This window comes from Micromys minutus (assembly GCF_963924665.1).
Source record: "Micromys minutus genome assembly, chromosome: 16".
NCBI lineage: Eukaryota > Metazoa > Chordata > Mammalia > Rodentia > Muridae > Micromys > Micromys minutus.
Window position 1 is genome coordinate 5,271,460 of NC_137985.1, and position 19,365 is coordinate 5,290,824.

General features: G+C 37.6%; 1 protein-coding gene across 3 annotated transcripts in view; it reads right to left on the reverse strand.

The window, feature by feature from the left end:
• The window catches only part of CEP126 (centrosomal protein 126), a gene marked incomplete at both ends in the record, with an annotated part of 66,903 nt that overhangs the window by 39,297 nt on the left and 8,241 nt on the right, over positions 1–19,365 (reverse strand). For all 3 annotated transcript variants that reach the window (XM_080929758.1, XM_080929757.1, XM_080929756.1), the window contains 2 exons: positions 679–790; positions 3,926–4,071. In XM_080929758.1, coding sequence (XP_080785884.1) covers positions 679–790; positions 3,926–4,071 — 258 coding nt within the window. The remainder of the gene's footprint in view (positions 1–678; positions 791–3,925; positions 4,072–19,365) is intronic.

Below are 19,365 nucleotides of genomic sequence, written 5' to 3' on the forward strand. Positions count from 1 at the left end.
ACTGGAGTTATAGATAGTTGTGAGCTGCCATGTAGTGCTGGGAATTGAACCTAGTACCTCTAGGACAGTAGCTAGTACTCTTAACCACTGAGCCATTCTCCAGCCCCTAGGGATTGTATTTTTAACAGTCGATTCCACATTGCTTTCCAATGCTTCATCTAGTTCTCTGCATATAATAACAGAAATATTTATAAAAAAAGAAAAATACATTTATTGGAAGAAGCAGAGTCCATGCTATTCCTTTTACATGCTTTCCTTAGGAAATGCTGGAGAGAACTAGAAATAAAAACTAGTTTTTATTGAGACAACAACAACAAAATTCTGAGTGAAGAACAAAATACCACTACAACTACAAAATTATTTTTTAAACTAAATTTGTATCAATACAATTTAATCAATTCTATCTCTTCAGTATAGACAATAAACATCAATGTATTAAAACTGTTGATACTGTTCATAGAAGATGATCCCCTATTGGCAGTATTTGTACCACTGGAGTGTAAGATACCAAGTTATCCTTCTGACCTAATACTTCATTTGTGAAATAAACAAAACACATTCTAAAACAAAGGCGTAACCAATAAAGATGACAAATTCAGCAAGTATAAAGCTCTATGGTTATTATATAAAAGTGATAAAAGTCTAACAACATTAACGTAGTTATAATAAATGACTTACCGCCAGTTTGTTGCTGGCCTGTGGGAAAGAGGAATGTTTACTTCTGATATTAAGTTGGATTCTTGAATTTGTTTTAGGGCCTCTTCTAATGGAGGAACTGGATTTTGAAAAACTAACAGAATAGTAAAAAACAAAGAAAAAAAAAACCAATAAAGAATCTTTCTATCAACAGTGATTTCTTGATATATAATTTTATTGGCCAATTAAATATTTCAAAGCTCTTGTATAATATATTTACAATAGAATAAATATTTAAAGTTTGACATGTTAAGTCTTAAAAAAGAAATATGAAACTTTGAAAAATGTGTAGGTATACACACATACACATCAAAACTTCATATTTGATCTCATGGTCTCAAAATTTTATGACAAATTTTAAAATGTTCATGTGGATAAAATTTAAAAAATGAATATTTGAGCAGTTACAGAGCTTATTTTAAGCACTTTTCAGTATGCTCATCCTGCCCAACACTAGTGCTATTTGAATGTTACAGCTGAGAAGCTAAGGTAAAACCTTTCATCCACTCTTGCTGTCTGTATGCATCCACTTTCAAAGCCTTCAAATGTGCACTTTGGTACTCAACATATTCTCTTTTCCTTACTTCTAGGTTCCCCTCACTGTCTCCTGAGAATCCCGCCTCTCTTATATCTCTTGCATATAGATATTATGTTCCACTCATCAAATTCTAGACATAGTTCTTCAAGCCTAGAGGTAGAGCAGATGATTTTCTAGCTCTGACTCTTCATGGAAACCAACACTCTATATCTAGCAGTATATTGCTACTATTAATACAAATTATGTGAGTATTCTCTGCCAAGTTTCCAAGGCACTGTTCTTGTAGCTTCTCTTCTCCTACATTTGATAATCCTATCAATTGTGATATTTGAACAGATTCCCTCTTATGTTTATATACAGTTACAGTTCAACTGAGAAACTTAACACTTCTTCTCAACGTTAAATGTCCTCCTAGCCTTTTAGCTTCATTATGTTTCTGCTTCCATCCATATTCTATGTTGTCATTATAGTTACCCTTCTTACAAGCATACTTCGTGTGAGAGGGAGGCCCCACTGACATCCATTTCCTTTTCTTAGGAAGAAAATAGTTAGGAGTAGAAACATACCCAACAACTAGAAAGTTCCAGCTTTCCTTACAAATAGAACCAAACAGATAAAAACCCATGAATGAGGCCTCTGTTAAGAGGGATTCATTGGCATAAGTTTCTATTTCCCTCTTTTTTTATCTGTCTAGAACACCAATTTCATGGCTAATGATCTAGCAGCTACCATTTGCACAAGAGTAAAGATAGAAACCATCTAGAAATTGGTAGCGGAACAAAAGCAGAGTCTACATTCTGAAACTTTACAACCATGGAACCAGCTCTTGACCCTGACTTCAGGACTCATTGTAGGAGAAAAAAAAATCCTTAGCATGTTTTGGTGTCGTTTATGCCAGTGTTCTTTGCAGCTCCTGTTTATATTAAGATTCCTTACCGACACAGAAATGACTTACTTTCCCGTTAAAAATGGGAATTTGTATAAAGATGTGCCTTTTAGTATGGTATACAGAATTCTTCAGGAGTTGGCTCCAACTTACTTTTTTTAGTTTCAAGTTAATATTTTCTCTTTTTACCACCCTAACTTATGCTTCTTACACTGAAAGACATATCTCATTTGTATAAGCTGTTTCTTCTGTCTGGGCTATCCTTTATTGTTCTCTTTGCCTGCTAAGATACTGATTCAAGAGTCATGTATGTTATTTTTCTAGAAACAATAACCTAGCATGTTGATATAGATTTAGCATTCTTTCCTTAGCATGTTTTCACAGTAGTTACACATTCTGCTACTGTACCAATGATACTGTTTAAATTCTTACCTAAAATAGGTTGTGGTTTTAGTGTTAAGAGTATTTCTGTAGTTCAGTATGGCTGTAGACAAGTATAGCAAAGTCCAGCATATGATGGTTGGGCACACAATGGTGCTGTCAGCTGTTTCTTTAGTGAGCTTTGACACATTTAGTTCTGCCCTGCTGTTTAAGGTCTAAAATCGTGGATGTGATATGAAAGCATCAATCATACACTTAAAATTCTTTTTAAAATATATAAAATAATTAATTAAATAAGTAATAAATTTAACACATTAAATTTAACATGCATGTATGTACGCATGCTCACGTGTGAGTGCAGGTGGGTGCAGGTGTGTGGGTGTAGGTATGTATGGGTGTGTAGGTGTGTGGGTGTAGGTATGTATGGGTGTGTAGGTGTGTGGGTGTAGGTATGTATGGGTGCTTGAGTGTTTGTGTGTGTGTGTAGGTATGTATGGGTACAGGTATGTAGGTATGTGTGGGTGTAGGTGTGTGTGGGTACAAGTGTGTGTGGGTGTAGGTATGTGTGGGTACAGGTATGTGGGTATGTGTGGGTGTAGGTGTGTGGGTGTAGGTATGTGTGGGTACAGGTATGTGGGTGTAGGTATGTGTGGGTACAGGTGTGTGGGTATGGGTGTGTGTGGGTGCAGGTGTGTGGGTGTAGGTATATATGGGTGTTGAAGTGTGTGGGTTTGCATTGAGGCTGGAGGTTTATGTTGGGTGTCTGCTTCAGTCACTCTCCACTTTGTTTATCCAGGCAGGATCTCTTAGTTAAACCCCGAGCTTGTTAAGACTAGGGATCCCGTCTGTGCTTCCTAAGTGCTGTGAGTACAGTTATGGCTGCCTGACTTTACATGGTTCTAGGTATGCAGACACTAGCCTCATACCTTACAAATGCCTTCTTTATCCATGCAGCCATCTCCTCGGTCCAATTATATTTAAATTCTAAATTGGTTGTTCTTAGACTAGACTATTGGGTTATATTACTTTGTAGACTTTTTGTTTGCCAATCTCTCAAATAAAAACTTGAAGCAAACCATGAGTAAAATGCTAGAATGACTATGCCACCAATCTCCTGACCGCTACTGCTAAATTTTCTGCTAAGTTAGTTACAAAATCAATTTTAAAAAGACAAAATATTGTGAACTAGCATGAAGTTGAAAGAAACTTGTGAGTGAATAGAGAATTTGCCAATGGAGCCAACACAATAGTCTCCAAATTCAATTTAAATCAAATTCTTGTTTTTTATTTGGTTAAAATGCTTGTTACTCAAACAGTACACCAGGCTGTTTCTATTCTTTACGTATAATTTCATTGTTTACTCAATTTAAATTTGATTACAACTTCCATTTTTGTCCTTAGTATTGTTCCAGAAATGAAGGTACCTGCTCTCCTTCTCTGAGAAACAGGAACATGGGCACGCTGGAATTTTTCAGTAACTTCTTCAAACTTCTGCTTCCTCTGCTGCAGGATCCGTTCTCTAATTTGATATTCTCTTTCTTCTTGTTTTTGGCGTTTCTCTTCGAAAGCTCTAGATTTAACATATACAGGACACAGGAGTGACAGACAAGCAGCTGAATAAAGTGGACCAGATGGTCTGAAGACATCATCACTAATAAATTAACAGCATTTTCATCTGACTTGGACACAGGAAATTTCAGATTTTTTTTAGCAGGTCATTGGCTAAGAGTTTACAGTACTTATAAAGTAGAGTTTCAGACCATCATTCAGATCTTTTGTAATTAAGAGAAGGCCTTGCAGGGGGCCCTTTCAGGCCTGGCAATGTCCCCTACCTGCTGTGGTAAGAGCCACACTGTTTCTGGTATTCACCAGTGAGAGAAGCACCTTTGCAAATTATGGGGAAGACAAGGAAATGACTTCTTCCTACTTTACATCAAAAGTTTCAAATTGGCTGTCATGTAAGTCTTGCCTATGCTAAAAATATGATTAAAAAGTTGGTTTTCAGCTTCTTTTATAAGTATGGACTTCAGCAGACAAAGTTACAAATATCTGTCCTATAATGTCCAGTTTTTAAAAGTATTATTAGTGTGTGTGTGTGTGTGTGTGTGTGTGTGTGTGTGTGTGTGTATAGAGGCACACGTGCTAGAGCAACTTGTGGAGGTCTGAGACCAACTTTGTGGCACTGGGTTTTTTCCTTTCACCTGTATGGGGATCTAAGATGTCAAACTCAGTTTTAGGCTTCTGAGACTGACCTAGCTTGTCTGCCTCAGGTCCCCACTTTCCTTAATTTTCCCCTTTATTTATAATTGCCACTAGGCACTTTAATATATTTTCTCTATTTTAGTTGTACTACTTTAAACAGTTAAAATTTGTTTTTGCAAAATGTGTTTCAATTACTCAAGAAGTATTTGATAAGAAGCAGGACCACAATACCAGCTTGATGCATGCAGGAAAGGTTCAAAGGCACTACTTTGTTGTGTAGGAACTGGGGAAAGAGCTGGATAAAGTCTTTTAAGGTTCTTCCTGCTCCAGGTTACTATGGGCGACTGTTAAAGGCCTGCCTTGTCTATGTAACTGATCATCTAGAGAGGTACAGGACTGGGGGACAGAACTTTAAGTTTTCAAGGGATGGATCACAACCATCCCTTGAAATCCTTTGAGATCTGATGCCCTCTTCTGTCATGCAGCATACATGCAAATAAAAGTGCTCATATATATAGATAAATCTCAAAAAGTGGTAAACATACTTAAAAAATACATTTTCATGTACATTATTATATAGTGAACAACCCAAAAAACGACGTTAAGAAAACCTTTATACGAGCTGGAGAGATGGCTCAGTGGTTAAGAGCTCTGACTGCTCTTCCAGAGGTGCTGAGTCCAATTGCCACGAACATGGTGGCTCACAACCATCTGTAATGAGATTTGATGCCTTCTTCTAGTGTGTCTAAAGACAGCTACAGTATACTCATATAAATAAATCTTTAAAAAGAAAAGAAAGCCTTTACACACACACACACACACACACACACACACACACACACACAAAACGTGAGATAAACTCAGCCAAAGAGGCAAAAATGACTTATATATCAAAAACTACAAAATACAGATGATAGAATTCCAAGGGAAGGCTTCTCTACACTCATGGATTAGAAGACCTAACATTACTGAGATGTCAGAATTGCTATTTACGTCTAGCCATTCAGATTATGATTGGCTACTATGATTATGCAGCTCCTCATTAATGATTCTGGTCCTGTCACTCTCGTAACACACGAACGCTATGACAGTGATGCTGTGGAACTTCTGAGGCTACATTGGAAGTTTTACAGCATTTAACCTGCTGCTTGAGAACACTCACTTTAGGAAATACCAGGATGCAAATATTATTTTGATGATCTTGAGATCTCCATGTTGAGATGCAGCTCAGGCTAGCTAGAGAGAGACATAGCTAAAGATAGAGAACTGCCTGGTTAGCTTCCAGCAATACTGGCTAATCAAGTCCTAGCACAAAGCATGTGTGTCTGAAGAAGCATAATGAATTTCAAGTTCAACAGAACCTTTAGCTCACCATAGATAGAACTTGACAATCACAGATGAAATCTGAGTGCAGCAGCATTCTCTAAGGAAGAATCAACAGCTACATCAGTCAACACAGACCACCAGAATACACTGTTTATGTTAGCCAGTCTTAGGGGATGTTAATACAGCAGCAATTGAGCCATTAATAAGTCCAAGCTGATCGTCTTTAAACCACTTAGCTGTTATTTATTTAGTTTTGGGATAAAGGTTTAATACAAATCATTTACTACTTTTGTTTAATTTGTTTTTGCTTCAGAGATGAGTTCTCACTATGTGAGAACTTGTTATGTGACCTGTCTGGCTTAGAACTTACAGTGGTCTACCCACCTCACCTAGTCCTATTTGCTTCGTTATACATTTAAAAATGAGAACTCACAGTCATTAATTCTACATGACATTCTGATAGAAACAAACAACACTAATTATAAAGTTATATTTCATTTCTCCCTGGAGACATGACATTTAAGTTAGACAGGAGACAGTTATGAAAATTATGGAAAAAGGAAGCACTCTAGCAGAATTAACACCAAGCAAATGCTCAGTTAGGAAAAGAGACAAAACAGACTTCTTGTACATTTGCACAGGAAATACAACCAATTTAGAAATGAGGAATGGTAGATTCTGAAGGTAAGAGGTGGTATGCTCCTTGCTGCAGTATAAAGTTATTGTAGTAGCAAAAATACCATCTCTACTACATTCTACGGTTTATATCACAGTGACTCTGTTCTTTATATTAAAATGTACCCAGTGAAGAATTTCACATTCAAGACTACAGAATATATAGTCTGAACTAAATGTGTCAAACTAAAGCACCAGCAGAATATGTATGACCAGCAAGCCAATGATTCTTCTCTTGAACTTGTAATAGGCCTGCTGATAAAGTCTCAATATTAAGTATAGCAATGTTTACCCCCTACAGTTCTCTCCTTACTCTGTCAGGAGTTGCAGTTTCTTTTATTTGGTGATATGTCAGGAACTCAAATAAATACAGTGGGGATGAAGGTAGTCAAAGCAAGAAAGAAGGCTTTATTACCTCTGTTGCATTTAGACTCAGAAGAGTGTGTTGTCATTGCCCACTGTCTCTAAGATGAATGTTTTTCAGAAGACATACAGTCTGCCTTGGTGACTTTCATAGGGTCTGTTCAACATAAATAGTTCTCGCAAAATACGTACAGCACCTTAGCTCAAAGTGAGCGACCTCATTAAATAACCATTAGCCAAGCTTTTGTTTTGCTTTCCCAGGAGTCTACCTCTGTGCAGTATTGTTTACTCCTGCTGGAAGTATTCCTAGTAACGAATTACATCCATGGTGACAGTTTTCTGTTAGCAACATAATAAACAATGGCAGTAAGAATACCTGAGGCCCCAAGAGATAGTATGTAGAATTGGAGAGGCTGCCTTGTGATACCTTTCTTTTTCCTGGACAAAACCCTATTCAGATGTGGATAGTCACACCTTTCAAACATACTTTAAAACTCAACCATATTTTTGAGGTGTTAGAAATAAAAAACTAGGGGTAAAAATGAAATTGGAAAAATAATTTTCAAGGATAAAATATATCAAATGATGGTATTAACAGCCTGCAAGGAAAGAAAGTCAAGAAGCTCTCCCGAGTTTTCTACATGTCAAGAGGGACATGTTTCATATTACTAGTCTTGTTCTGAAGATTAAAAATTATTTGAAATCCCCAAATCTGTACTGAAATTCCTATCTTTTCGAAGGGTTTTCTCTCACTTGGCTGGAAAAACAAACAAACAAAGAAGGATATTGTGAAGAAAACACCCAAAGATAGAACACAGACACTGATTTATCAGAAAGAATTAATAATGTATATAATAAAAAGATAAAATGAGTACTATGTTTTTCTAAAAGCTGTAATGTCAGCCAAAAATAAGAGTTAACTAAAACTCATAGTTTTTAATCCTAAGATTAAGTTCCTTAAGTCCTAGTCAGATTTATTCTTAGGCTCAATTTTAGCAAAAATATCATATGTACTAGACTATAATGTATTGAAAATGGGCAATGGTACTTCCATAGGAGACATACTAACATCAGAGAGAATGTTACTCTGAGCTGATAAGGCTTAGGTAAGCACTAATGTTCACACAGCAGTGAAGTTGCCCAATGAAACACTTCTGAGAACATGCTCCCACTGTTGAGTGATGTTTTATCTACCTGTCTGTCTGTCTGTCTGTCTGTCTGTCTGTCTGTCTGTCTGTCCGTCCGTCCGTCCGTCCGTCCGTCCGTCCGTCCGTCCATCCATCCATCCATCCATCCATCTATCTATCTATCTATCTATTATCCATCCATGTATTTATCTTATAAGAGGAGTCTGAGAAATGAGGAAGAGGAAGTTGATTGGTTAGAACTTTGAGACCTGAAGAACAACATGGTTGATATGTCCTAGAATATATAAAGAACTTAAAAAACTTATCAAAACCCTAATAATTTCAGTAAAATAACTTCAAAAAATGATCTGACTATACATTTCACAAAACATGGACTACAAATATTCAATAAACATGTGAGAATATACTCATCATTATTAGTCGTTAGGGGAATGAAGGTTAAAGCTACAACGAAATGCCATCTTGGCCCAGTAGACAAATAAGTTGTAATGAGAACTGGCAATGATCCCAGGAACTGGGATGAAGTGAGGAGAGTAGAAACATGACTGGTGGCAGAAGATGGAGAGCAGAGGGGATGGACATGACCTGTGTATAAAGAAATGGAACCCAATCCGACTACATCAATGTACAAACAGTTAATGGTTAAAAGAATTAGAGGCAAAGGGGCGCAGAACAGGGCTTGGTCCATCTGCTACCCGGACCAGCAGTTCCTAAAGTTTTAAAGACTGGTGAGTAGGAGATCTGGGCAGCCAGGGAGCAGAGAGAGCTCTGTGGATTGTGCACGGAAAGCGTGCCCCTGCCCTGCTTCCATCCAGCGGCTTTAGGGCGCAGAACAGGGCTCAGACCATCCACCACCTGGACCAGAGGAGACCCAGGGTCATAGACCTGATACAGGGGAAAGGCAAGAACATATCACTGACAACAAGATGGCAAGAGAAAAGCGAAAGAGTATATCCCAAGGAAACCAAGACAATCTAGCAACACCAGAGCCCAGCTCTCCCATAACAACAAACATTGGAATGCCAAACACTCCAGAAAAAGAAGATGCAGACCCGAAATCATACCTCAAGACGCTGATAGAGATACTTAAACAAGAACGAAAGGAAAAGCAAGAAGAATCAGAAACTTTTAAAGAGGAAACAAGAAAAACACTCAAAGAACTCAAAGAACTAGAGGAAAACAGAACCAAAGAGATGGAGGAATGGAAGAGGGAATTTAAAACGGAAATTGACACAATAAAGAAAACGCTAAAAGAGATAACCCTAGAGGTAGAACACCTAAAAAAGAAATCAGGAGTCACAGAAGCAAGCATTTCCAATAGACTACAAGAGATGGAAGAGAGAATCTCAAGGGCAAAAGACAACATTGTAAACATAGACAAAACAGCCAGAGAAGATGCAAAAAACGAAAAGCTCCTAACCCAAAATGTCCAGGAAATCCAGGACAAAATGAGAAGACCGGAACCTAAGGATAATAGGAATAGAAGAGGGAGAAGAGTATCAACTAAGAGGAACAGTAAATATCTTCAACAAAATAGTAGAAGAAAACTTCCCTACCCTTAAGAATGAGATGACCACGAGGATAAAAGAAGCCTACAGAACTCCAAATAGGTTGGACCAGAAAAGAAATTCCTCCCGACACATAATAGTCAAAACACCAAGTACCCAAAGCAAAGAAAGAATACTAAAAGCAGTAAGGGATAAAGGTCAGGTAACATATAAAGGCAGACCAATCAGAATCACACCCGATTTCTCAACAGAGACTATGAAAGCTAGAAGAGCCTGGACAGACATCATGCACACCCTAAGAGAGCACAAGTGCCAGCCCAAGCTGCTATACCCAGCAAAACTATCAATCACCATCGATGGAGAGATGAAGATATTTCAAGACAAATCAAAATTTACACAATATCTGACCACAAACCAAGCTCTACAACGAATTATAGGTGGAAAACCCAATACAATGAGGGAAAATACAGCCTAGTAAAAACAAGAAAACTCCTAAGCAAGAAAACCAAGAGAAAAAAAAGACACAGACACAACTCAACACACTAAAGCAATAATAGCAGGAAACAGAAACAACTATTCCTTGATATCTATTAACATAAATGGACTCAACTCCCCAATAAAGAGACATAGGCTATCAGACTGGATACATAAACAAAATCCAGCATTTTGATGCATATAGGAAACTCATCTCAGAGACAAAGACAGACACTATCTCAGAATAAAAGGGTGGGAAAAAAACTTCCAAGCAAACATTCCCAAGAAGAAAGCTGGAGTGGCTATTCTAATATCGAATAAAGTAAATTTCCAACCAAAAGTTATCAAAAAAGATAAGGAAGGACACTTTTTACTCATTACTGGGGAAATCTGTCAAGAGGAACTCTCAATCCTTAACATATATGCTCCAAATAAAAAAGCACCGACATTCATAAAAGAAACCCTAGTAAAGCTCAAAAAAAAAAAAAAAAAAATACACTTCACCCCACACAATAAATTAATACCCCACTCTCTCCAATGGACAGATCATGGAAACAGAAACTGAACAAGGACACTGTAAAACTAGCAGAAACTTTGAACCAACTGGAATTAATAGATATCTACAGAACATATCATCCTAAAGTAAAAGAATGCACCTTATTTCATCACCCCATGGCACCTTCTCGAAAACTGACCACATAATTGGACACAGAACGAGCCTCAATCAATATAAGAAGATTGAAAAACTCCCATGCATCCTCTCAGATCACCATGGTCTATGGCTGGTCTTTAACAACAACAAAGACAACAAAAAGCCCACATACACATGGAAACTAAACAACGCTCTGTTAAAAGATAACAGGGTCAAAGAAGAAATAAAGAAAGAAATTAAGGATTTTCTAGAATTCAACGAAAACGAAAACACAACATACCCAAACCTATGGGATGCAAAGAAAGCAGTACTGAGAAAAAAACTCATAGCCCTAAGTGCTTCCAAAAAGAAACTGGAGAGAGCATACATCAGCAACTTGACAGCACAGCTAAAAGCCCTAGAACAAAGGGAAGCATATACACCCAAGAAGAGTAGACAGCAAGAAATCATCAAAATTAGGGCAGAAATAGACCAAATAGAAACAAAAAGAACCATTGAAAAAAATCAACAAAACCAAGAGCTGGTTCTTTGAGAAAATCAACAAGATTGATAAACCCCTAGCCAGACTAACTAGAGGGCAAAGAGAGAGTATACAAATTAACAAAATCAGAAAGGAAAGTGGAGACATAACAACAGAAACTGAGAAAATTAAAGAAATCATCATATCTTACTACAAAAACCTATACTCCAAAAAGTTGGAAAATCCGGAGGAAATGGACGAATTCCTAGACAGATATAAGATCCTAAAGTTAAACCAGGACCAAGTAAACCATCTAAATAATCCAATAACACCTGAAGAAACAGAAGAAGTCATCAAAAGCCTCCCAACCAAAAAAAGCCCAGGTCCAGACGGGTTCAGTACAGAATTTTTTCAGACATTTATTGTGGACATAACACCAATACTCTCCAAACTATTTCACAAGATAGAATTAGATGGAATACTACCTAACTCATGTTTTGAGGCTACAATAACCCTCGTACCTAAACCACACAAAGACCCTACAAGGAAAAAGAACTTCAGACCAATCTCACTTATGAACATTGATGCAAAAACACTCAACAAAATCCTTGCAAACCGAATCCAAGATCACATCAAAAGGATCATTCACCATGACCAAGTAGGCTTCATCCCTGGGATGCAGGGATGATTTAATATAAGGAAATCCATCAATGTAATCCACCATATAAACAAACTCAAAGACCAAAATCACATGGTCATCTCACTAGACGCTGAGAAAGCATTCGACAAAATTCAACACCCCTTCATGTTAAAAGTCCTGAAAAGAACAGGAATCCAAGGTCCATACATAAATATAATAAAAGCAATACACAGCAAACCAACAGCTAACATCAAACTTAAAGGTGGGAAACTTGAAGCAATTCCACTAAAATCAGGGACTCGACAAGGCTGCCCACTTTCCTCCTACCTATTCAACATAGTACTGGAAGTCCTGCCCGAAGCAATTAGACAGCAAAAGGAGATCAAAGGGATACAAATTGGAAAGGAAGAAGGAAAAATATCACTCTTTGCAGATGACATGATAGTGTACTTAAGTGACCCCTAAAATTCCACCAGAGAACTCCTACAGCTCATAAACAAGTTCAGCAAAGTGGCTGGATACAAAATTAACTCAAACAAATTAGTAGCCTTCCTATACTCAAAGGACAAACTTGTGGAGAAAGAAATTACGGAAAAGGTACCCTTCACAATAGTCACAAAAACTATGAAATACCTTGGTGTGACTCTAACTAAGCAAGTGAAGGACCTGTATGACAAGAACTTCAAACCTCTAAAGAAGGAAATCGAGGAAGATCTCAGAAAATGGAAAGATCTCCCATGCTCATGGAATGGAAGGATCACCATTTTAAAAATGGCCATCTTACCAAAAGCAATCTACAGATTCAATGAATCCCCATCAAAATTCCAACACAGTTCTTCATTGAGTTGGAAAGATCAATGTGCAATTTCATATAGAACAACAAAAGACCTAGAATAGCGAAATCCATCCTCAACAACAAGAAAACATCTGCGGGAATCACTATCCCTGACCTCAAGCTATATTACAAGGCAATTGTGCTGAAAACTGCATGGTACTGGTACAGAAATTGGCAAGTGCATCAATGGAATAGAATAGAAGATCCAGAAATGAGCCCTCATGTATATGGTCACCTGATTTTTGACAAAGGAGCCATAAACATTCAATGGAAAAAGGACAGCCTATTCAACAAATGGTGCTGGTCCAACTGGCACTCAGCATGCAAAAGAATGAAAATAGACCGTTTCTTATCTCCTTGTACAAAGCTCAAGTGTAAGTGGATCAAAGATCTACACATTAAACCAGATACACTAAAACTATTAGAGGAGAACGTAGGGAAAACTTTAGGACACATAGGCACAGTAGAAAATTTTCTGAAGAAAACACCAATGGCTCAAGCTCTAAGGTCAAAGATTAACAAATGGGACTTAATGAGATTGCAAAGTTTCTGTAAGGCTAAGGACATTGTCAAGAAAACAAAACGGCAGCCAACAGAATGGGAAAAGATCTTTACCAACTCCACATCAGATAGAGGCCTAATATTCAAGGTATACAAAGAACTCAAAAAGCTAGACACCAGAGAATCAAACAACCCTATTAAAAATGGGGTACAGAGCTAAACAAAACGTTCTCAATGGAGGAATATCGAATGGCTGAGAAACATCTGAGGAAGTGCTCGACATCCTTAGCCATATGGGAAATGCAAATCAAAACAACCCTGAGATTCCACCTCACACCAGTCAGATTGTCCAAGATCCAAAACACAGATGACAACAGATGCTGGCGAGGTTCGGAGAAAGAGGAACACTTCTCCACTGTTGGTGGGGTTGTAAACTGATACAACCACTCTGGAAATCTGTCTGGCAATACCTCAGAAAATTGGATATAGTACTACCTGAAGACCCAGCTATTCCACTTCTGGGCATATACCCCAGAGACACTTTAATACATAACAAAGATACATGCACCACAATGTTCATAGCACCTCTATTTATAAAAGCCAGAAGCTGGAAAGAACCCAGATGTCCTTAAGTAGATGAATGAATACAAAAATTGTAGTACATTTACACAATGAAATACTACTCAGCCACCAGAAACAATGACTTAACCAAATTCTTAAGAAAATGGCTGCATCTAGAGAATATCATCCTGAGTGAGATAACCCAGTCACAAAAGAACAAATATGCAGTCACTGATAGTGGGATGCTAACCCCAGAGGCTCGCACTGCCCCAGAAACAACTCACAGACTGTGTGACGTCCAAGAAAAAAACAAAACAAAACAAAACAAAACAAAAAGTCATGCTCAATCCTTACCCACCAAGAACACATTGACAAATTCCAGGATACACCCTGTATTACATGTACTGTTTGCTCATTGTAAAAAAAAAAAAAATTTTACACACCAAGAAAACTTTGACTATTTCCAGGTTACATCTTGTTTTACATGTACTTTATGCTCATTGTAACTAGTAAGATCGTAATCACACTATCAAACTTAAAAAAAAAAACCAAGTACTGACAAAAATGTATTGTATACTTTTATGCAAAAAATGCTTAAAATCTGTACATTTATCTTTGTTTTTTAAAATAAAGTTGTAAAAAAAAAAGAATTAGAGGCAAAACATGAAAAGGACAGACACATGGCAAACAAGCACCCAAGGAATACTCTACACCACTAGTCACTAGGCAGCAGTAAACTCATACTGTGGTATGACTTTCCTAAGTATCATACAGAATGGCTAACACAGAAACAGTGACAACAGCAGACAAGGAGCTACACAGAAAGTCTGGATGCCACCCTGATGTGGGCACACTGAGCGACTCTGGAAAAAAAAACTGTAAGTATGTAGAGGCCATACATATGAGTCAGTAATGTACTCTTTGCCATGTATTACAGAGAAAAAAAATCTTATGTTTATATGAAAACTATACACAAATTTCCAGTTTCTAGCTGCACTACCTTCAACCAAAAATAACTTAGATATCTATCAATGGGTAAGCAGTTAAAAAAAAAAAAAAACCTCAGGTGTAGGGCTGGGAATATAGCTCAGTAGTAGACTCAGCAGAAGAGGTATTGCAGTAAACAAACAAAACCTGGAGCCAGGTCACCGCCATCAGGACTCAGGGCCTGCCCTCAAACTGCTGAGCACCCAGAAGAGCTTCAGAAGTTTTCTCCTACCTGAGCCCACCAGTAAGGCCCCCCACTCTCTCCTTACTGACTATCCTGGGAGAGACCGCCTGGAACTCTCTGGGCCCAGGTAACAAGGTGCTGTCTAGGAACAGGTCAGTTACAGCTCAGAGACAGTGCCTGGTAACCGCCATCAGGACTCAGGGCCTACCCAGACTGCTGAGCAACCAGAAGAGCCTCAGAAGCTCTCTCCCACCGGAGCCCACAGAGACAGAGATGGGTTACCACCATCAGAACTCACTGCCTGCCCTCAAAGAACCGAATACCCAGGAATAATCTCCCTCCTGAGGACATGGGCCCTCAGACCCACAGGAGAGACAAACTCCAGTTAGAAACAACAAGATCACTTAACATCACAGGTAACAAGATGGCAAGAGAACACACAGAGAAGCACATGATGATGATGGAGGTCTTTGAGAAGTGCATGAATAACTCCCATAAAGAATTACAGGAGAACACACATAAACAAGTAGAAGCCCTTAAAGAAAAAAGACAAAAATCACTTCAAGAGCTACAGGAAAACTACAACCAAACAGGTGAAAGAATTGAAATGGAAATAGAAACAATAAAGAAATCACAAGAGGAGACAACCCTGAAGATAGAAAACCTAGGAAAGAAATCAGGAGTCATAGAAGCAAGAACCAACAACAGACTACAAGAGATGGAAGAGAGTATCTCAGCGGCAGAAGATAACATTCAAAACATTAATACAACAGTCAGAGAAAAGGCGAAAATCAAAAAGCTCCTAACCCAAAACATCCAGGATATCCAGGACATAACGAGAAGACCAAACCCAAGGAAATAGGTGCAGAAAAGAGCAAAGACTCCCAACTAAGAGGACCAGTAAATATCATAGAAGAAATACCAACAAAATTATAGAAGAAAACTTCCCTAACCTTAAGAACCAGATGACCATGAACATACAAGAAGCCTACAGAACTCCAAATAGATTAGGACAAAAAAGAAACTCCTCCTGACACATAATAGTCAAAACACGAATGTTCAAAACAAAGAAAGAATAGTAAAAGCACTAAGGGAAAAAGGACAAGTAACATATAAAGGAAGACCAATCAGAATTACACCAGACTTCTTGACAGAGACTTTGAAAGCTAGAAGATCCTGGATAGACGTCATACAGACCGTAAGAGAACACAAATACCAGCCCAGGTTACTATATCCAGCAAAACTCTCAATCACCTTAGATGGAGAAAATAAGACTTTCCAGGACAAAACCAAATTTGCACAATATCTGTCCAAAAATCCAGCCCCACAAAGGATAAGAGATGAAAACCCAACACAAAGAAGGAAACAACACCTTTAAAAAAAAGCAAGAAAATAATCTTCTTGCAACAAAACCAAAAGAAGAAAAGCACACAAACATAATTCAAGGTCTAACAACAAAAATAACAGGAAACAACAATCACTATTCCTTAATATCTCCTAACATTAATAGACTCAATTCCCCAATAAAAAGATATAGACTATCAGACTCAATATGTAAACAGGATCCAGCATTTTGCTGCACACAGGAAACTCATCTCAGAGACAAAGACCGACACTATCTCAGAGTAAAGGGATGGGAAAAAACCTTACAAGCAAATGGTCCCAAGAAACAAGCTGGAGTAGTCATTCTAATATAGAATAAAATAGATTTTCAACTTAAAGTTATCAAAAAGATAAGGAAGGATACTTTTTACTCATCACAGAAAAAATATATCAAGATGAATTCTCAATTCTGAACATCTATGCTCCTAATACAAGGGCACCCACATTCATAAATGAAACCTTATTAAAGCTAAAAGCATATATTGTGTCACACACAATGATAGTGTGAGACTTCAAAACCATAACCTCATCAATGGAAAAATTATAAAAACAGAAACGGAAAAGAAACACAGTGAAACAGACATCTATAGAACATTTCATCCTAAAACAAAATAATACGCCACATTCTCAGCACCTCATGGTATCTTCTCCAAAACTGACCATATAATCAGTCACAAGACAGGCCTCAATAGACATAAGAACACGAAAATACTCCTATGCATCCTATCAGATCACCATGGACTAAGGCTGGTCTTCAATTACAACAAAAACGACATAAAGCCCACATACACATGGAAGCTGAACAATGATAACATGGTCAAGGAACAAACAAAGAAAAAAATTAAGGATTTTTAAGAATTTAATGAAAATGAAGGCACAACATACCCAAACTTATGGGATGCAATGAAAGCAGTACTAAGAACAGTACTCATAGCTCTTGAGTGCCTCCAAAAAGAAACCGGAGAGAGCATAAGCTAGCAGTTTGACAGCACACCCGAAAGCTCTAGAACCAAAAGAGCAGATACAACCATGGAGTATACAACAGGAAGTAATCAAACTTGGAGCAGAAATCAATCAAGAAGAAACAAAAAGAACTCTACAAATAATCAACAAAACCAGGAGCTGGTTCTTTGAGTAAATAAACAAGATCAATTAGCCAGAGTAACTGGAGGGCACAGAAAAAGTATCCCAACTGACAAAATCAGAAATGAAAGGGAAGACATAACAGCAGAAATGTAGAAATTCAAAAAATCATCAGCTCTTACTACAAAACCCTATACTCAACAAAACTAGAAAATCTAGAGGAAATGGACAACTTTCTAGACAGACAGCAGGTACCAAAGTTAAATCAGGATCAGATAAACCATTTAAATAGTTCCATGACACCTAAAGAAACAGAAGCAGTCATCAAAAGCCTCCCAACCAAAAAAAGCCCAGGACTAAATGGGTTCAGTGCAGAATTCTATCAGACCTTCATAGAACATCTAATACTAATACTCTCCAAACTATTCCACAAAATAGAAACAGAGGGAACTCATTCTTTGAAGCCACAATATGCTCATACTTAAGCCACACACAGACCCTAAAAAGAAAGAAAACTTCATATCAATTTCACTCATAAATATAGATGCAAAAATACTCAATAAAATTCTTGCCAACCAAATCCAAGAACACATCAAAATGATCATTCACCATGATCAAGTAGGCTTCAGTCCAGAAATATAGGGATAGTTCAATATACATAAATTCATTAAGGTAATCCACTATATAAACAAACTCAAAGAAAAAAACATGATCATCACACTAGATGCTGAGAAAGCATTAGAAGAAACTCAGCACTCCTTTATTTTAAAGGTCTTGGAAAGATCAGAAATTCAAAACCCATACCTAAACATAGTAAAAGCAATATACAGCAAACCAGTAGCCACCATCAAACTAAATGAAGAGAAAGTTGAAGCAATCTCACTAAAATCAAGGACTAGACAAGGCTGCCCACTCTCCCCTGACCTATTATTCAATATAGTACTGGAAGTCCTGGCCAGAGCAATTAGGCAGCAAAAAGAAGCCAAAGGGATACAAATGGAGAAGGAAGAAATCAAAATATCACTATTGGCAGATGATATGATAATAAACTTAAGTGACTGCAAAAATTCCACCAGAGAACTTTTACAGCTGATAAACAACTTCAGCAAAGTGGATGGATATAAATTAACTGAAACAAATCAGTAGCCTTCCTCTACTCAAAGGATAAACAGGCTGGGAAAGAAATTAGGGAAACAACACCCTTCACAATATTACAAATAATATAAAATACCTTGGTGTGACTCTAACCAAGCAAGTAAAAGATCTGTATGATAAGAACTTCAAGTCTCTGAAGAAAGAAACTGAAGATCTCAGAAGGTGGAAAGACCCATCCATGCTCATGGATTGGAAAGATCAATTTTGTATAAATGGCTATCGTGAGAAAAGCATCTACAGATTCAATGCAATCCCCATCAAAATTCCAACTCAATTCTTAATAGACTTGGAAAGAACAATTTGCAAATTCATTTGGAATAACAAAATCCTAGGATATCGAAAACTGTTCTCAACGATAAAAGAACTTTCAGGGGAATCACCATCCCTGACTTCAAGCTGTATTACAGAGCAATCCTGGTAAAAAGTGTATAATATTGGTACAGAGAGAGTAGGCAAGTAGATCAATGAAACAGAATTGAAGACTCAGAAATGTACACCTGTGGTCACTTGATATTTGATAAAGGAGTTAAAAACATTCAGTGGAAAAAGGACAGCATCTTCAACAAATGGTGCTGGTTCAACTGGAAGTCAGCATGAAGAAGAATGCAAAGTGACCCTTTATCTCCTCGTACAAAGCCCAAGTGCAAATGGATCAAAGACCTCCACATAAAACCAGGTACACTGACACTATTAGAAGAGAAAGTGGGGAAAAGCTTAGAACACAGGC